General features: G+C 45.6%; 1 protein-coding gene across 2 annotated transcripts in view; it reads left to right on the top strand.

Annotated features, from left to right (window-relative positions):
• The window catches only part of GPC4 (glypican 4), a 70169-nt gene that overhangs the window by 34099 nt on the left and 21744 nt on the right, over positions 1-14326 (top strand). For both annotated transcript variants that reach the window (XM_071758070.1, XM_071758071.1), the window contains exon 3: positions 11951-12342. In XM_071758070.1, coding sequence (XP_071614171.1) covers positions 11951-12342 — 392 coding nt within the window. The remainder of the gene's footprint in view (positions 1-11950; positions 12343-14326) is intronic.

Raw genomic sequence — 14326 nt, 5'->3', positions numbered from 1 at the left:
TGCTCTGATTTTAGTGCTTGCAGCTCTTTTGGAATGACTCATTACTAGTAGCTAAATTCATTCAAGTGAAAATAAAGCTGAGCCAAAGTGAGCTGTGCAACTTGCACTCTTTAAGAAGAAACCTTCTGCACTATGGCTGTGTCGAGTGACCAAGCAGGCAATACGAGTTCCTGCAGACACCAAATTCACTGCTCTTGCAGGCTGACACATCCCAGTGCTGAGAGGGGCCACTCCAGGATGCAGCTCAAGCAGCAAACTGTGTCCTCCAGCTCACTTTGTTGTTAGCTCTCGGGCTGCTGAGCTCTCAGCTTTGACATTCAGGCCCAAGAGGAGAGGGAAACTTGTGCTGCTGCCTCCCTTATGTGCTTGACCTTTGCAGCAGTTGCCATTGCAAAACTGCAGCCAAAGTGGCAGCATGTCCTTTGGATGGAGGCTTTGATGCCCCGTGGCTTTTGGAGTGTTTGTATCAGCTGTTGCTGGAGCGCTGTGTGCTGTTGGAACTGTTGCCAAAATTGCTCAGATCTGACACCAAAGCCATACAGAAATGGATTATCTCCTCTTAATCAGGAACATGGAACAAGCTGCTGATTATCTGTCCCCAAAGGGCTGACCATAAGTCATTTCGGCTCCTAATGTGTAATGTGACAGCATCAGATCCTGCTGTGCCCGTTCAGTTTGCAGGCACTGGGAGAAGTCTGGAGCTTTGGAGTCCCATATCTTAGATATCCTGTCTCAATATTTGCTTACAATACAGCTATGTTTGCCCCTGGGGGAGTCTCTCCTGTTGTAATTTAACCACTAACCTGATCCCAGTGTAGCAGTAAGGTATATAATTTAAGCAGTAAGGGAAATGCTTTTTTTGATAAAATAATAAATACTTTGGGGGTTGTTGGGTTCTCCATTCCTAGATGTTTTTAGAGATGAAGATTTGCTGTTTTTTACAGCACATGTGAGTTCTGATACATTTATAGGCTTCGTTGAAAAATTAGTGGGTGAGACTCTGGCCATGTGTCTCCCTCTGTGATAATGACAGTCCTGGGAAAGCCACATCTGTGCCATGTGATGACATATCATGCCACAGAACCAGCACAGAAGCAGTCAAGGCTTTAAACACCCTACCCCTCCTTTTTCTCTTTCTTCTTCTTTTTTTCTTTTTTCTCTTTTCTTTCTTGAAATCTCCTTTTCTTTGTCTCATCTTCACCAGTTAGTGCCTTTCCCTCTCCCAGGGATTAGTAGCATTAATAGGATTAATGGTGACATTAAGACTGCATAAATGCTTAGTCCCATTTATTAAACTTGAACTTTCACCTCTTTTGCCCTTTCAGGATGAAGTTTTCCACACTGGGGGCTTTGCTAGCCAAGTGCTTTGGGGAAATGGCTCAGCTGTTTTGAGGAATTGGAGCAGGGACAGGACATAACCCATAACTCTTCTTCAGCATTTCCGCTATTCTGCTGCTTCCTAGATAAGAGGTTCTTAGTTTTTTTCCTATTAAAGTTACCTCCTGAATCTCTCAGCAGACATAACTGTTGTGCTAGGTCTTTTCTGAGGGAGAAATGATTCTGTGTAGAATGGTTGCAGAGTGGGGCAGGCAGAGCCCCAAGCCCCTGGGAGCAGAGGGGCCACTGAGCCTCTGCCTTGTGGGGCTGAGTCCTGCAAGCAGCTGCTTGTTGTCTTGTCCTTGCATTTTATCAGCTTTTACTGTTGCCCTTAAACCAAGTCTTGTCCCTTTCTCCTGTGTGCTGTGGATTTAAGGAAGGCAAGCAAGCTTCTGCAGCCCTTGTTGCATGGGAATGGTATTATGCAGGAGATGAATGTGAGCTGCTGTGTCCCCAGGTGGGATGGCAGCAGGTTTAGTGTTCCCAGTGCCCAAGTGACAAAAGGATTTGTATGAAATGGTACAGCCCAAGCCAGCACTTGGAAAGCTATTAAGTGCTGGGAGTCCCATTTCTGATCTACTTCCCCTGTCTTTTCCATTTAAGATTAAACAAATACAGGAGTGTAAAACAAAACCCCTTTGGGACAACGAGTGCAAAGAAGCTAAATCCAAGCAGTAGGAGCTGGCCAGGGGTCCCACAGACCGTGGAGCACCTACCCATCCTTTTGCCATATGGGGTAGTCCCAGTGGCAGAGGGGCTGGAGGAGAACCCTTGTTCATGGGCCTTGCATCTGTGTTGGGCTGAGCCACAAAGGTAAAGCATGAGTGTTCTGTGCATCTTTGAGGCATCAGAAGGTACTTGACCTAGTGTGGGTTCTGTATTACTCCTGGGTGTATGAATTACTTCCAGGAACTGGCTGTGGCTTCATCAGGTGAGTAGCTAGGGAGAGCATTGGCCAAACACCTTCCAAAGTGTGCAGAAACTGGGGGTAAAATCCCTGGAATCTCATTTCTGAACTTAGTTTTTGTTGTTCCCATAACCCTTGGCTTCCTGCTGCTGGGGTTTAGCAGGGAGGTGTGCTGGGACAGTGGGACGTGTGCTGGGAAGCACTGACATCCAGGAGTGACACAGAAGGGATGAGGAAAAGCTTTTGGTGATCTCTGCTACTTCAGGCAGTGCAGAGGCAAGCAGTGAAAGACGAGCCCCACAGGTGCCCACCCAGCCGCTCCTATAGTTAGAATTTGGCAGCTCTAGTGACAGACCTGCCCTTTGGGGGCCTGTGTCTCACATTAACCCTTTTATGGGAAGCTGCCTGGAAGAGCAGGGACCTGGGGCCTCTTCCCACTGGTGTGCCTGGACCCTGTGTGTCCATGGTGCCCAGAAACAGGGGGTTAGTCCTGTCTGCCAGCATGTTTCTCTCTCCAGGAAGCAGCTCTGGGTGTTGTGTCACACTCTGTCACACCAGCAGAGACCTGGTGAACCTTTGAGCTTGCTGTGCCAGAGCTGTGTGGTGCTTGTGCTTCTGAATCTGTGTGGTGGAGAGAGCTCCACCATTACAAACCATCCTCTGGTGAATGGGCTGATGCCAACTGCATCATTAACGTACAGATAATGTAGTGGGTTTGTCTGCCTGATGCTACTCACCTCTAGATGAAGGCACAGGCTCATTCTTCCCTCTCCAGAAAGCAGTGACACCAAACCTCACACCAGCCAGGGAAGAAAGCAATGGGAAGATCCCTCAAATTTTGCAGAAGAAGCAGTTGCTGAGAGCCAGTCCTTTAGACCTGTGCTTACCTGGGATAGGGAGTGATTCAGGAGAACCAGGAGGGAGCAACCACCAATGCACTTCCCTTAAGACATTCCCACTTGTGTGCTTTTGTTTGTGCTTTCCCACTCACTGCAACAATAATGAAACAAATTGTCAGCTGTCTGCTGAGAAGTTTTGTTTTTTCTTTGTTTTCATTTAGCCTGCTCCACTCCATCTGGAGGTTTTTAAGGAGGTATGTAGAGCACTGTGATTGTGTGTTGTTGGTTGAGAAGGGTGAGGCTCATCTGACAGTGGGAGACCAGATGTCTGTTTTGGGAGGGTAAGAAAGATTCTGAGGTCAAGTTATGTCAGAAGGAGGAGATCTCAAAGGTCCTGCCCTGTAGGTTGAGGTGGGTGGCAAGAGAGAAACCAGATTTTCTAACTGAGCAAAACCTTCAGCAATGGGCAAATTCACTTTGTGCATGAGCTTGAAGGGATCAGTCTTCTGCCTTCTCGGGTCCAAGCAGTTCTGCTGTTAAGATGATAGGTAAACTGCTCTTACCCTTTAATTCTTTTTTTCCCCCAAAAGCAAGGATGCAGGCAGCACACTTTATACTTGGCTACAGGAAACGTGCCTGGTGCTCTCTGGTTACTAATTGCTGTCAACCAGTCAATGAGCTATTGTTTGGCTGTTTAAAATTAACTCTCTCTTCCTCCTCCCTGCACAAAGAAGTCACCTCCTTGCTTGCATGGTCTTGGGAGCTGGTTCCCTGGATGCCCATTGAGTTGGTAGTGTTATGGGGTCTCCTGGTGGACTTGGGGAATGTGATATTCCACCAACACAGAGCTGGAGCTGTTTCATTAGTGTTAAAAGTACTATAATGTCTTAGTTTCCAGCTGTTTGCATGCTGGATGGACAAATAAGAGAGGTGGCCCTAGGTAGAAGAGCTCTGTGCAGATAAAACAAGATGAGGGGAACTGAGGTAGTGGGAATGTCAAAGCCATCCCTGCCATTCAGCAGCACGTAGGAAGGGAGGCTTGGAAAAATCCAATGTGTGAAATACCTTAGTAAGTGTCCCAGAAAGCTCCTCTGAATTGGGAGTATGCAGGATTTTACAGATGATGATTGCTGCTTGGGGTGGGCAGTTGTGTTGGTTGTGGGTCAGCAGGGTAAAGAAGCTGAGAAATAATAGATGTGTTTGAAAGGTGGATTGAGATTTAGGAATGGATGCAATGACAATCAGACATGGGGGTGGAGGGAGTGGAGGGAATCACAAGCCAATGGAGGGTAAAGAAGCAGCAGCAAGGAAGGTGTGTTGGGGAAGATGGCTCTTGAATGGTGGTCACAAGGAGGAGGAGGAGGATGGAAGAGCTGGGCATGAAGGACCTGCTGCTTGGCGAGGAGGCAGTGTGGGAGCAGTGGGGAAACCTGCTATAGCTGACCCAGAACGGGACATGTGAGAAGTGGCAGTCTCTGGAAATAGAGACAAGGAGGCTGCAAAAGTTGGGATGATGTGTGTGGGATGTGGCAGAGCAGCAGGGACCGAGCTGGGACCAGGAGCATTTCTGCTGTCACTGCTTTCCTAGGATGTGAGTTGACCACTATGTACAGAAGGATGTGATGTGCTCCTACTCACTTCTTGATCACAGATAACAACCTCTGCAGTTTTTTTCCTCCTCCTTTGTTGATCCTTATTCTTTTAATGAGCTCGGTCTCAGTGCACTGGTAGTGATCTTGGGCTGTGTGTTACCTTCTGATGTGCTTTTCTGGGCTTCTCGCAGCTCTGGGGCGCAGATAAAGATGATGCCCTTGGGCCCTCCAGAAACAAGAAGTTCTGTAAATCCTGTTATTTCGTGCTTGCTTTCTTTCCCCTTAAAGGCTGCAGTATTGTCGTTATTGTCTTGAAACCTTTCACTAATGAAGCAAAGTTTGGGGAGATGATGTTGTCCCACTCAGCTCTCCTGAGGCTCTCATGTCAGAGCTGTTGCTGTGACACTGGCATGATGTAAGCCTGTACTTCTTCAACCTCTGTGGAAGTGTTCTTCCCATGTCACTAAGTGCTAACACATGTTTGAAAACAGGACAGAGAAACAGCTTGTGGATTTGCCCCGCCCTTCCTGAGTTTATATTCAATAAATGTGTTAACACTATGTATTCATTGTTTTCTCAACACTTCTGGAAAAAGGTTGTTAAGTTATGGCTTGTTTTTCCCTTGTGGAAATTACAAATGCAGTATATGCAATAACGGAAGTGAAAGAGTATTAAAAGTAATGAGGCACATTAAGGAAAAAAAGAAAATATCTCCATTTCCTTTGGAGTAGTGGCATGGCTACGGATGGCTTCAGCTTCGAGGCGAAAAGAGCTGTGAAACATTCACCTCTTTTTCTGCAAATTCCTTTTATCTGTCTGGATTGAATTTAGCTTTGCATGGTAGGAGCAGCTGCAGGGTGGAGTTTGCAGCCACAGATGCACCTCTGCAAAGGCGCTGGGATGGCGCTGGCACAGCCTGCAGCTTCCTCTGGGAATCCATCTTGCTGCTGTGGACATTTTATAAGTAAACCATTTTACAAGAAACTGTAATTAATCTCTGTGGCAGCGTTCTCCTGTACACACTAGAAAGCATAATTGTCTATACAGACAAGCAAATTAAAGGTTTTGCTAGGACAGACTGTCCTTAATTAATCATAATCTGGACAACATATTAAGAATACACCCAAAAAGCTAGATGGCAAATTATCTGAAACTGATTAATTGTGCCCATAAAAATTTGCCTTGTTCCCTCCATGTTCTTGAGCTTCATTTTGTTTTTTAAGGTGTGTTGAGTAATTGCATGTCTACCTGGTATCTGTTTGCATAGTTGATTTGGAAATCTCAAAGGGAACAAGGCCAGTTGAAAACACAGTTCTAAACTAAGCAAATCTGGTGCATGGGAAATGTAGCCTGTCCCATGGCCTTGGGGACCAGAAAGGTGCATGATAGCCATGGTCTTGTTATGCAAGGACACCATCACACTCAAACATGGCCAACAGATGGATGTTTGTAGGTATCATGCTGGCTCAATGGCCTTGCTGAGCTCTGGGTAAAATTGCCTGCCTTTTTTATACAGTAGTTCAGGTTTTCTCAGCTGTATAAAATGTGGGGGTTTTTTTGGTGCTGAGCTCTGTGTCGCTTACGGTTCAACTCTTTGCAGTTGCTGGAAGAGGAGGAGCAAGCAGCTTGCTGTGGAGGACCATACTGCTCTGTGTGAAATTATTCTCTGAAATAAATGTTTTAATTCTGAAGAACAGAAAATCCAAGACACAGCTTTTTAGTTTGTTACCTGTGGGTTCAGCCCTGAGGACTCCCTGCCTGGGACATGGCTGTTGGGGCAGAGGACACTGATGCACTCGACCTGTTGAAGGCCAGACAGTGACATTGGTGGCAGGAAGCAGCTCAGATCAGGAAGTTTTGTTGCTTCTTCCTTGGTCACCAGTGTTCTTGAGAAAGTGCCAAGCCTGCCTGTGGGTGAAGGGGAATATGCCCCTTTGTCTAATTTCCAGGAGCTGCTTTTGATTTAGGTAGCACTGTGCCCTACAGCAGTGGGTTCTCCTCATCACAAGACCTATTATATGAAAATCCCATTCTCAATATCTCTGAAAGCGTTAGCACAAGAAACAGGAAAATATTGCATCCCTTCTTACTTAGAAAAAAAGGGTGTTTTCAGGGAAGACCTGTGAATCAAAGAGGAAAAAAAAATATTGGATACAGAAATCTAAGGAACTGTATATGTTGTCTGGAGGTGGGATTTACCCTTTGCCTCATGGGTGGAGTGAGTGATTGTGTTTCTTCAAGTAGCTCATGTATCTGCAATTTGGAAGAAATATTGTTTTGAGTTATTTTGGCAGTGAAAACTAATGTCATGTGGAGGCACCTTGGGGAGCTGCAGTGATCTCCTGCACTGGGTTACTGGCAGGGCTGTTCTGCCCTTAAGCTGCAAATAGGTAATTCATCTTATTACCTGAAAAAACCCAAATTGCAAAGTAATTATGGTTATGTTTCCTGCTGTGCACTTTTATGGAAATGTTTGTTCAAAAGCATAAAAGCATAGATTTCTTTTCTTTTTTTTTTTTTGTTTTTTTTTTTTGTTTTCCCCCCTCACTTTCAAGACTGTTATTGCAGAAATACCAGATATGTCAAATCCAGTTTTTCTTACTGTTTCATGACATCTCTAGGCTTTTCCTGAGTGTTGGGCATTAAAATTCTACCCTGAAATTTGTAAGTGTTAAAAGAATCAACAGAGCCCAGAGCTGTAGATTGTCTGACAGCAGATTACTGCCTTCTCTATCTCTAGAAGTTAATTGCATTGGAAATGTCATCTTCCTTTGAGCATTGAAGTCCCCAGCGTCCACAGGATTTATTTTGCAATATAGACAAAGTTTAAAGATCCTTCTTGGCATTAGGAAAGGTTTTGTGGCTCAGGTCCCACTGGGCAGCTCAGCTTCACGTGGCCACGCTGGTACCATCACCCCTTCACTTGTCCTGATCATCACCCCATGCACAAAGATGACTTTGCATTGGAAGGGCTTAGCTGAGATGGGTTGAGGTAGTAAAATGTTGACTTGCCTCCATCTCAGGTTATCTCAGAGCTGTCTGAGCCATCCTGTCTGAGCACAGATCCTATGAGGAGAGGCTGAGGGAGCTGGGGGTGTTCAGCCTGGAGAAGAGGAGGCTCAGAGGAGACCTCATCACTCTCTACAACTCCCTGAAAGGAGGTTGGAGCCAGGGGGGGGTTGGGCTCTTTTCCCAGGCAACTCTCAGCAAGACAAGAGGGCACAAGAGGTCTCAAGTTGTGCCGGGGGAGGTTTAGGTTGGACATTAGAAAGAATTTCTTTACTGAGAGGGTGATCAGACATTGGAATGGGCTGCCCAGGGAAGTAGTGGCTTCTCCATCCCTGGAGATATTTAAAAAGAGACTGGATGTGGCACTCAGTGCCATGGGCTGGGAACTGCAGCGGGAGTGGATCAAGGGTTGGACTTCATGATCTCTGAGGTCCCTTCCAACCCAGCCAGTTCTGTGATTCTATGATTCCATGATAGGCCAGTGCCTTGACTGTGATCTGTTCTCTCTGTGTATCCCAGACAGCTCTCCACACAACTCTCAGCCAGGAGAACCAGGGAGAACTTTAAGCCCATGTGCTGCTCCCCTGGGTCAGTTTGTGAAGCCCTTCCTGGTGTTGGATGTGTGCTGGAGCCTGTTTGTTGACAGAGAGGCCAACCTTTGTTCTGGGAGTTTGAACAAGATAACTGGTAGGGAAAAGAGATCCTGCCATCCCTCTGGGTAGCAGTGTCTCAGAGAGCATCGGCAAAGTATGATTTGTCGTCTGTGAAAAATGTTTGCGTTTGACAGTTTTTCACAGGAAGCCTGTCAGAGTGATAATTTAGTGAGTACAGATTGCTTGCAACACAGCTGTAAAACGTGCTTTTACAGTGCTGTAAAATAAGCAACCGAGGCCTTTGTGTGTTTGCTTTGTTTGAGAACAAGTCAACTTCTAATACAAATGAAAGGTGGTCATTTATTTTACCCAGCAAACAGTCAAGACGTGAGAGAGGAACCTGCCATTTTTCTTCTTGTGGTGGCAAGGTTAATGCTGGGTTATGTTGGTGTTTGCTAATCAGCTTGTTTCTGTGAAGGGGAAAATTAATATCTAATTAGATGTAGGGAGTTACTTGTCAGATTAGCATTTAAATCGTAAAAAGGACTTTTGGCCTTTATTCTCTTCATTGCAGATGTCTCTGCCTATGATTTGCTCAAAGAAAAGCTTAGTGTTTGTTCCTGGGCCCAAGATGATTTCTTGAAGGTTAAACAGAAACTGAGGATGCAGACTTAAAGGATGCTAACAGCCAGAGTAGATCATTATATATCCATACATATACACACACACAAATATATAATATATATGTACCTATATGAAAAATTAATTCCTGCTGCTGACCATGTTAGGAATGCTAATGCAGCAGCTGTGCATTGCATGGAGGAAGATGTTTGCCAGTTGCCATGCATGTCCTGCACTGGCTCCATGAGGTGTCTCCTCTCATCCCTGGAACTATGCTCAGCATCCCTTCCTGCCATCCCAACCTCATCCCCATCCCGGGATCCTTGAGGTACCAGCGAAGCCACCCATGGGTCAAGCCACTGGTGCCAGTAATCAAGGTGTCCCATTTGGCATCAGTCAGGGGTGCAGGCATGTTCTTTGTGGAGTGGGAGGGTGGGTGCTGCAGACACCCAATCTCCTCTGTTCTCCTCCCCTTCTTATCTGGAAAGTGGCATTTGGCAGCAGGTGTTTCAGCCTGTGAAGATGCTGGCTGGTGCTTGGGCCAGAGATGATGGCTTTTCATGCACATGCTGCCTCCTTCAGCAGTGTTGTGTTGTGGGTTTAGAAGTGGCTGGTTTGGGTGAGAAATGATTTTAATTTGCTTTTATTACCTTCCTTTTGGGCAAGAGAAAGCTGCTGTCTGGGAGGCTGCAGGCACACAGGTATGCACTGTTAATTAGGTTGCTTTTTTTTTTTTTTCCCCCCACTATAATTAGTTATATACCTGGTTCTGACCCACGTAAAATATTGCTGAGTTGAAGTTGTCTAAAGCCTGGATACAGTTTATTCAACTTCCACTTTGGATTTTGTAACCAATACCATGAGTTGAGGCAGGATTATGAATGTATTTATGAATGTATTTATGAATCTATTATTTGAGATAACTTCCCTGGCTTAAAACATTGCTTTGGGATTCTTTGGACTGATAGTTGGAAGTATTTAATAGTTTTCCCATCAATATAATTTCAAAATAGTTATTTTTGAGGAGTTTGGTGATGCATCTTCCAGCTCTTGTACCTGGCACAAAAGTATTTAAATAAACAACTTATTTGGTGATACTGAAAGGTCTGAGCAAAGGAAGGAAGTGAGCCTTCAAAATGATTAAGTGAATTAGAAATTAATATACACCAAGCTAATCTCTATAGTATAAACTCAACAGAAAAAAAATCTTCCTGGAGAGGAAATGCCAGTCATGGGAACGAAAGTGGAGGTTCCTGCTGATATTGGACAGAGGACGTGTCGGGTGTTTGAAATCAATCTCTTCTTCCCTGGATCATTTCTCTTGTGCTCCTAAGAGGCTGCATTATATACAGCCATGTCAGGCCCCCAACCCCATGACTTTGTTCATCAGGAACTCAAAGAATGTTTCAGTTTTTCCAGAAAATGTTTTCTGTGTTAGGCTTTGTTTGTACTGGAGCACTTTGAAGACGAAAATCTGAACTTCAGCATGCTTGTAATACATTTTAACAAGGTTTAAATTCACACTGGGCCAAAATACCCCCTCCCCACCCGCCTTCTAACAACCTCTGGCTCTAAACATGACTCCTTTGAGGATTAAAAAAAAAAAAACCCACAGAGGCATGTTTTATTAAAAAATATTTATTGAATATGAGTCACAGAAAAGCAGAGGTCTGAGTCGTCAGTTGCTGGTGGCATGCATAAAATAACACACACCTCCTTGCCTACACCCACTGTGGTGGTGGGGAGGCTGTGCCCATGCCCTGGGGTGCCCATGTCCCCTGTGGGGCCGAAGCGAGTGGGTGGCAGCCCAGAGTGAGCACTGCCTACATGGGATGCTTCATCCTGGTGGCACCTACCATTGCTCCCCATAGCTCCTTCCTATAGCTCCTTCCCACAGCCACGTAGCATAGAAGTTTGTTTCAAAGTGGCCCAAATGTAGTTGACTTAATGGACTCTTCCCCTATTTCTTTTTTCTGGCAGAGGCTTTGCAGCAGATCGGTCTTTGTATAGACCCATGTGCTGAGGCTTTGGTGGTGCTGCCTTGGTGGGGGATGGCCCTTGAATTGAACTGTCAGATGGGGCAGACATTGTCAGGTCAGCTCATTGTGGGTGTTGGAGATGAATGTGGCACTGCCAAGATGTGGTGACTGCAGGTCGGGCAGTGGCCGATCCCCGGCACCGGGCTGTCTGGTGCTCGTAGAGCTTGGGGGGTGAACTGAAGTGGGGATTTGTTTTTAGAAAGTGATGAAACCTAAAGGTACCTGCCTATCCTTTGTCATCTAAAAAATCGTTTGCTGTTCTTGTGCCAAGTGTTTAGCCCTTGGATTTTGAGCAAATTCAGGGTTAATTGTGGTCTTTTTTTGTACTGCCACATACATCTGAAGCTGTGTCTACTATCTGGACCAATTAGATAATTGAAGACAGGCCCTGTCCTGAGAGCTGACAAACTTGCAAGATGGAAGACAGAACCAGCAGGTAGATTTTGGGTTTTTTTTTAAAGTGTATTAAAATTCATTCATATTTGAGGCTGGTTTATAATTGTTTCAGAAAATGAATTGACAAGAATGAAAGGAATTATATGTGCAAAACATCAGTTTAAGAAAAAAACACCTTTTTTTTTTTTCCTTTTGCTTCCTGATAGTTGTGTGCTTTAAAATTATTTCCTTTAAGGCAGCTGAATGGCAACATAAGAAACTGTCTCCTTTTTTTGCTTGTTGGGGTTTTTTTTTGCATTTTACTGACTGGCACACTCATATTTAGATTTGCATCCAAAGATTTTTCACACATCCAGGCCTTCTGATCTGGAGGGAGGCTGGGAGGTGTTGCTTTATGAAGAGTAGTAAAAATTTTTGAGATACAGAAGCTGAAAACTTTTAGGGAGTCCTTATCCTTCCATTTCCCTTAGGTGCCGGTCTCATAGCGCCGAATTTTCCAGTTAAACGATGACAGTGGTCAGAGAACTGTGAGAACACAGCGCAGGCATTTATCACATTTTCTCTTCCCTTTTTCTAGAGTTCTTCAAAGAACTTCTTGAGAACGCTGAGAAGTCACTGAACGACATGTTTGTGCGGACGTATGGCCGCTTGTACATGCAGAACTCGGAGCTGTTCAAGGACCTCTTTGTGGAGCTGAAGCGCTACTACGTGGGCGGCAACGTCAACCTGGAGGAGATGCTCAACGACTTCTGGGCGCGTTTGCTGGAGCGCATGTTCCGCCTGGTCAACCCCCAGTACCACTTCACGGACGAGTACCTCGAGTGTGTCAGCAAGTACACCGAGCAGCTGAAGCCCTTCGGGGATGTCCCACGGAAGCTCAAGCTGCAAGTGACGCGGGCGTTCGTGGCCGCCCGCACCTTTGCACAGGGCCTGGCCGTCGCGAGGGACGTTGTGAGCAAAGTGTCTGCGGTGAGCTCCGTCCCGTTATTCCCGTGTCCCGTGGACCTGTGAGGGGTAGCATCTTTCTGTGTTGTCTTGACTGAGTACCTAAAGGCGTTGGTGGCTGTTGAGCTTGGGTGGGACTGAACTCCACCCGTGTAGGCTGTGCTCTTGCATGGTAGAGGCAGATTCTGTGGACACCACCATCCAGTGCTGCAGCCCAGCAGCAGGGGTGTTCCCCAGGTTGATGTTGTCCTCACTAGGGAACAGCAGCCAGCAGGAAATTAAGTACCTTCTGCAGTGGATTTTGTGTAATGTGTAAAAGAAAAAATTTGCTTGTGTAATGGCCATGTCTTCTTAATATTGCCTTCAAATTACAGCGAGTCATAGATACTGTGGGCATCTGTTACGGAGCAGCTGGTGATTTGCTCCTCACTCCCAGGCAGGGGGAGAGGCTGTTAGCATCAGCAAATATGCTTCTGTGAAACCAGTGAGCAGGAGCCCCATGCACAGGGCAGGAGCAGATGTACTTGGTGATACACACACAGTGAGACCTCAGAATTCTGTGGTAAAGTCACTTCTTTGGGGGATGTCAAAGGGATGTGATGTGTTGATCCCTGAAATGTTTACCTCCCTCTTCTTATAAACCACTTCAGTGTGGTTTAAGTGGGGTGGCTGTTTTTGACATGAGATTTGTCTGGGCTGTGTGGTATAGAAAACAGGTGTCATCAGTAATCCCCTTAAAGTGACTGTGTAAGACGACAAATATTAGTGCTTTCCTTTTAACAAACTCAGCTAATTTCCTGTGGCCTACAGAAGATTTAGTATAATAATTTAATTGGGTAGAGAGAGGTTTACTTTTTCCCTGCCTGGTTACAGAGTAATGAAAGGACAGGCAGTAGTTTGAGTCACCCTAAGCATCAGAAAAGTAAAAAGAAAAAAAAAAACCAAACAACAGAAAAATAAGTAAACCAGACTAGAATGGATGAGCAGGTACTTTTTGAAGCAGAATGCAATTTTGGAGGTAGCACAAGCAGCATCGTTAAGTGAGATAATAATTCAAGCTGCTTTGACTTACAGGGCTAATATTAAAATACTGTCTCCCTGGAAAGAAAAAGCTGCTTCCACGTTAATCTTTCTTGAAAAGAAATAAGAAAAATGGCCTGTGATAAGTCTGCATGTATGGGGTAGGGCAGAAAATATTAGCAAGGGAAGAGTTACCATACTAATCTACCCAGGCTCTAGGACCAAGTTGTAAGTTCACAGTGACAGGTTTAGGTCCTTTGAACACCTTGCATCCCCATTTAATAATGCCTCTGCCATGAGACGTGTCTGCATGCTCCTGGTTGAGGGTGGGTGCTGTGGAGCTCCAAGGGTGATATGTGGTGTCCCTCCTATGGGACCACAAAATCCTCCAGTCTTGCTGGGATGCTGTAGTGTGGTGGGAAGAAGAGGAGGGAGAGGGAGGGCTGGTGCTGGATGAGGGCAAGCATTGTGTCTCCATGCCAACTCACTGGCAGAGCCTGACAACCTCTTGGTTGGGGTGTCAAGTTTAGTGACTCTTGTTTCTGGCTCTGTAGCATTGTGGTAGATAATTGTGGTCAGAAGGAAAGGGGAAAAGGGTTTTCATTGCTGGAGAGCGTGGATGAAGTATTCGGGTGGGAGGTCCGTCTGCTAAGTTCCAGTACAGGTTTTGGGAATGTGCAATCACTTGAGAGGCAGTAAACGTGCATGGGTGAGGGATCGTGTTTATGCTCCATCTGCTCAGAATTCATCAAAATGTCTCCAGACTTGACATGGGACCACAAGGGCTACAGTTTCTGCATCTGTTACGAATCAGAGTCGTGAACCTGAGGTGGCATCGTGATTTCTCTTTCCCTTTTGAAGATCCTCGAGTGTAGAGTTGCCTTCAACTCTAGAATTAATTGCTCAAGTGTGGAAGTTTACCCGGAGACCCACTCAGCTGCAAAAATAGCTACGTGCTGTGGATGATCACAGTTACTGCCCTTACCAG

This window comes from Heliangelus exortis, chromosome 14 (genome assembly GCF_036169615.1).
Source record: "Heliangelus exortis chromosome 14, bHelExo1.hap1, whole genome shotgun sequence".
NCBI classification, from domain to species: Eukaryota; Metazoa; Chordata; class Aves; order Apodiformes; family Trochilidae; genus Heliangelus; species Heliangelus exortis.
This window is presented reverse-complemented; position numbering and strand designations above follow the sequence as displayed.